We start from the raw sequence: 4372 nt of genomic DNA, 5'->3' as shown, positions 1-4372 counted from the left end.
ATTTAATCAAAATATTATTTGGACTCTGTTACTTTATACCAGTGTTTTTTTAAGTGTACAAGTCGCAGGCCTTTTCTGTGACCCTTTGCACAGGTTTATAGTGTCCTTTTACCATCTTCATCCTCCCCACTATCCTCCATTGCTATCAAATCTCCCCCCTGCTGCTGTGCTTACTCTTCCAAAATACCTCCTATTTTTTAATATCCCTTATGAAATTTATATTTTCACAACTGTCATTTTGAGTTTTACTTGTCTAACCTAATATATAGTATTTTACCGTTCCATCCATTTTTTTTGAAAACAAAGCCCTGCACTAATACACATAGATGAGAAATATATTTCTCTCTCTCTCTCTCTCTCTCTCTCTCTCTCTCTCTCTCTCTCTCTCTCTCTCTCTCTCTCCCTCTCTCTCTCTCTCTCTCTCTTTCTGCCTCTCATTTTTAAGGCATTCATCCAGTAGTTGACATCTAAAATCATTCCATAGCATGTATGTTTCATACGGTGAGGCAATCAATATTGATGAATTGATGATATGGATATGTAGTGGTCCTTCTTAGATTTTTTTTTGTGAACTTAAATCATCCTGGGAAGATAGAATCTCAGATAAAGATCACCCATCACATTGGACTGTGGCCACACTTTAAGGAATGATTTTTTTTTTTTTGATGACTGTTGTTGAAGGATCTAGCTCTTTATGGATAGTATCATATCCTATGAAGATGATGTACAGGGTGTGGTGGGGTCCGTGGAAGGTACTGAAAAGGATTTTTTTTTGAAGAACTGAAGATCTATGTGGCATGGACAATTAAAGTGTCCTCTAATTTGTAAGTAAATTTTATACGTACCTGTATCCAGTATTCTGTCTACACATATTTCAAAAGTAAAATTACCTCATCTATTTCATCCTGTTTTACTGCATTTAAACTATGAAATTCCTTATAATCAGAAGTGCTGGTAAATTTTAAAAACCTTTAAAATATGACTGGGAGATATCAGGTTTGTTTTAATTTTATCACAACTTAGTAAGCATGCCCAAGATCTATGTTGTCCTCTTACTTTCCAAAGAATCCATAATTCATGATTGCCATTGGTTTCAATACATGCCATTTAAACCTGTCAAATTCCAGCTTTATTTGCATAAAAATAGTCCTCCTCTAACTGTGGGTTTTCATAAAGTGAAAATTGGTGTGCTATCCAGTGTGCTGCCTCAAAGAGTCAGGCAATATTTATGATAAGAAGCACAGCTTAAAGATAACCAAGGGAAAGGTTGGAACATGAAAAATAACCACCATGGATGTTGTCAAGTCAGAAACCGAAGACTTTCTCAGAACGAAAATAAAAACAAAAATGAAACTAAACAAAACACAAACCAAACAAATAAATAAAAATCCAACAACCAAACAATAAAAACAATGCAAGGGTGAAATTCTTTGGCAGAATATTACTCAGATCATCAGGCCTTTCAGTTGGGATTTCATTTATTATTTCTAGGAGGCCATATGAAAAGGTAAATTCGAGATGCTGAACGTTTATGAGTGTAACTAGGGAAGGAACCAGCCTGAGAGGGATTCTATGATGTAAGCTGAACTAGGGTGATGTCACAGAGCACTGGCTGAAGGTTGTGCATCTATTCCACTTGGAGGCTCTAGAATCCATTGAAGGTGAGTTCACTATCTTCACAGTGGTGTGTCAAAGCAAGGTCATTTTTTTTCCCACAGGCTTTTGGTGCCTGGTCTGTATCAGGAGATAGAATCTGAATCAGGAGATAGATAAAATCTAGGATATTTTTCTATGGGTAAGTACATTTATGAAGTAATTGGGACCCTCATAGCTACAGAAAGCTAAAAATTTTCTCTCCTACAGTGAGTTGCTGTACAATCTACTTTCCCCATGTTTATTAGCAAGGGAAATGATTGGTCTAGGTTAGTTTATGTCCTGAATTTATTATCCTTGCTAACAATATCTAGATCACAATTCCACTAAAATGCCAAAGCTCCTCTTTGTCCATGTGTACGTTAGAAAATATTAGTGCTAAATGGCTGATATTGCCTCAACTTGTTGAGATGTTCTTGAGTTCAGTGATGCAATGGCTTCATCAAATAATTCTGAAGCTGGGTCAGGAGAAACAATAAAGAAGGACAGTGGTGTGCTGTGTCCCTGGGAAGATATTTGTGAATACAAGGACTTAGCTCAGAGCTTACAAGTACAAGAGAGTCATGGTGACCCCTCTGGCCCTTTTTTTTCTCTTCTTCTTGATCATTGGGGGTAATAGTCATAGCACAACCTAAATTGACATAGAAATTCAAGGAGAGGATACTCATCAGAGGCAAATTAACTCAGGGCTGAAGAAATAAATGTTGATCTGAGTATGTTATTCTGAGCTCTAGAGAATTACTTGTTAATTACACTATTTTTATTGCCTTGTTTCCCTTGTTTCTTTGTTTCTTTGTTTCTTTGTTTGGTTGTTTGCTTGCTTGGTTAATTTTATTTGAGTTTCTGTATGTTTAGATTTGGCTGTCAGGAAACTCACTGTGTAGACCAGACTAGCCTTTATCTCACTAAGGTCTGCCTCACTCTGCCTCTTGAGTACTATGATTAAAGTTATGGGTCACCACCACTTCCTATTAACTTCTCCATTTGATTGTTTGTTTTATTATTTTTTTGTTTGTATTTCTGTTTTGTTTGTTTTTCATTTGATTTTCGTTTGTTTTCTTTTACTTGTTGTTGTTGTTGTTGTTGTTGTTGTTGAGACAGGGTTCCTCTCTATAGCACTGGCTGCCCTGGAACTCACTTTGTAGACCAGTCTGGTCTCTAATTTAGAAATCTGCCTGTCCTTGACTTCTGAGTTCTGGGATTAAATGTGTATACCATCATGGCTGACTTATTAACTTCTTATTTTTATAAAATTAATTTTAGGAGCTCAAAACTGTTTAGCATAGTCTTCTTCACCTTCTCAGAAGTTCTCTTAGAGAAGAGTCTTGGTCCAGCATTCACTACCAACCCATATCCATTGACCATCAGGAATTCATATATATGACAGAGGCAACAGCACTGTGTCTGGTTTAAACAGGCAAGATCTTCAGTCCCAGGCAATGGGCAAGTATGATATTTGAAGAGAATGGAAGCCACAAGACAGTGTGATCTAGCACAACAGGTCTACAGCCAGGTAGAAGACAACACCTCTGAAGAGTCTGAGCATGATATCACTCAAGAAGAAGAGTAGGAGGAAGCCTTCTTCCCAGGCCCTGGGGAATATTGTTGGCTGCAGAATTTCTCACGGGTGGAAGGAAGGTAATGAGCCTGTCACCCATTGGAAGGCCATCATTCTAGGGCAACTGCCAACAAACCCTTCTCTTTATTTGGTGAAGTACGACGGAATTGACAGTGTCTATGGACAGGAGCTCCACAGCGATGAGAGGATTTTAAATATTAAGGTCTTGCCTCACAAAGTAGTTTTTCCTCAGGTGAGGGATGTCCACCTCGCCAGAGCCCTGGTTGGCAGAAAGGTACAACACAAATTTGAGGGGAAAGATGGCTCTGAGGACAACTGGAGTGGGATGGTGCTAGCCCAGGTGCCATTCTTACAGGACTATTTTTACATTTCCTACAAGAATGATCCGGTCCTCTACGTTTATCAGCTCCTGGATGACTACAAGGAAGGTAACCTCCACATCATTCCAGAGACCCCTCTGGCTGAGGCGAGATCAGGTGATGAAAATGGCTTCTTAATAGGTACCTGGGTGCAGTACACCAGAGATGATGGATCCAAAAAGTTCGGAAAGGTTGTTTACAAAGATCTAGCCAATCCTACCGTGTACTTTATCAAATTTCTTGGTGACCTACATATCTATGTCTATACTCTGGTGTCAAATATCACTTAAATTGAAAAAAATCACAAAGTACAGAAATGTAAACTTATAGGATTGAAAAAAAAATGTTTGTTTTCCTGTGTTGGGTACCTATGGGTCTTTGACAACCTCAGTATCTTTGTCAATAAAATTTGTTTTGTTCTAAAAATTAGTACGTGTGACATGACATGCTTTTAGTGAACACTTTGTTGGAAGAGATGGACTATGGTGGAAAGAACATCAAAGGAAGATGAAAGTTGCAACTCAGGCTGTGAACAGTGCATACATCTAATATCACACAGGCTAAAATGGACAGGACTTAGCTTCTGTGGTCTGCATAGTGAGCAAGGAATTGGAGATATGACTTAGAGGAGCAGGGATGGCAGCAAAAGATGGATTTTTAGGAAGAAGGGGAGAAAGACAGGACATAGATAGAATCTCTGGTATGAAGTCTGAGGGAGAAACAACAAGTTGGGGAAAGAGTGATAGGAAAAAGGAATGTGGACTTGTTACACAAAGTGCAA

The 4372-nt window shown here is 38.4% G+C and overlaps 1 protein-coding gene across 1 annotated transcript; it reads left to right on the top strand.

Annotated features, from left to right (window-relative positions):
- The first annotated feature begins 1669 nt into the window (after window positions 1-1669).
- Window positions 1670-4017, top strand: Gm21783 (predicted gene, 21783). The gene is made up of 2 exons (NM_001373924.1): window positions 1670-1795; window positions 2917-4017. Exon 2 carries the CDS (start codon window positions 3198-3200, stop codon window positions 3879-3881), a length of 684 nt encoding a protein of 227 aa, NP_001360853.1. The 5' UTR covers window positions 1670-1795; window positions 2917-3197; the 3' UTR covers window positions 3882-4017.
- Window positions 4018-4372: the final 355 nt, after the last annotated feature.

Source organism: Mus musculus, chromosome Y (assembly GCF_000001635.26).
Source record: "Mus musculus strain C57BL/6J chromosome Y, GRCm38.p6 C57BL/6J".
Classification (NCBI taxonomy): Eukaryota; Metazoa; Chordata; class Mammalia; order Rodentia; family Muridae; genus Mus; species Mus musculus.
This window is presented reverse-complemented; position numbering and strand designations above follow the sequence as displayed.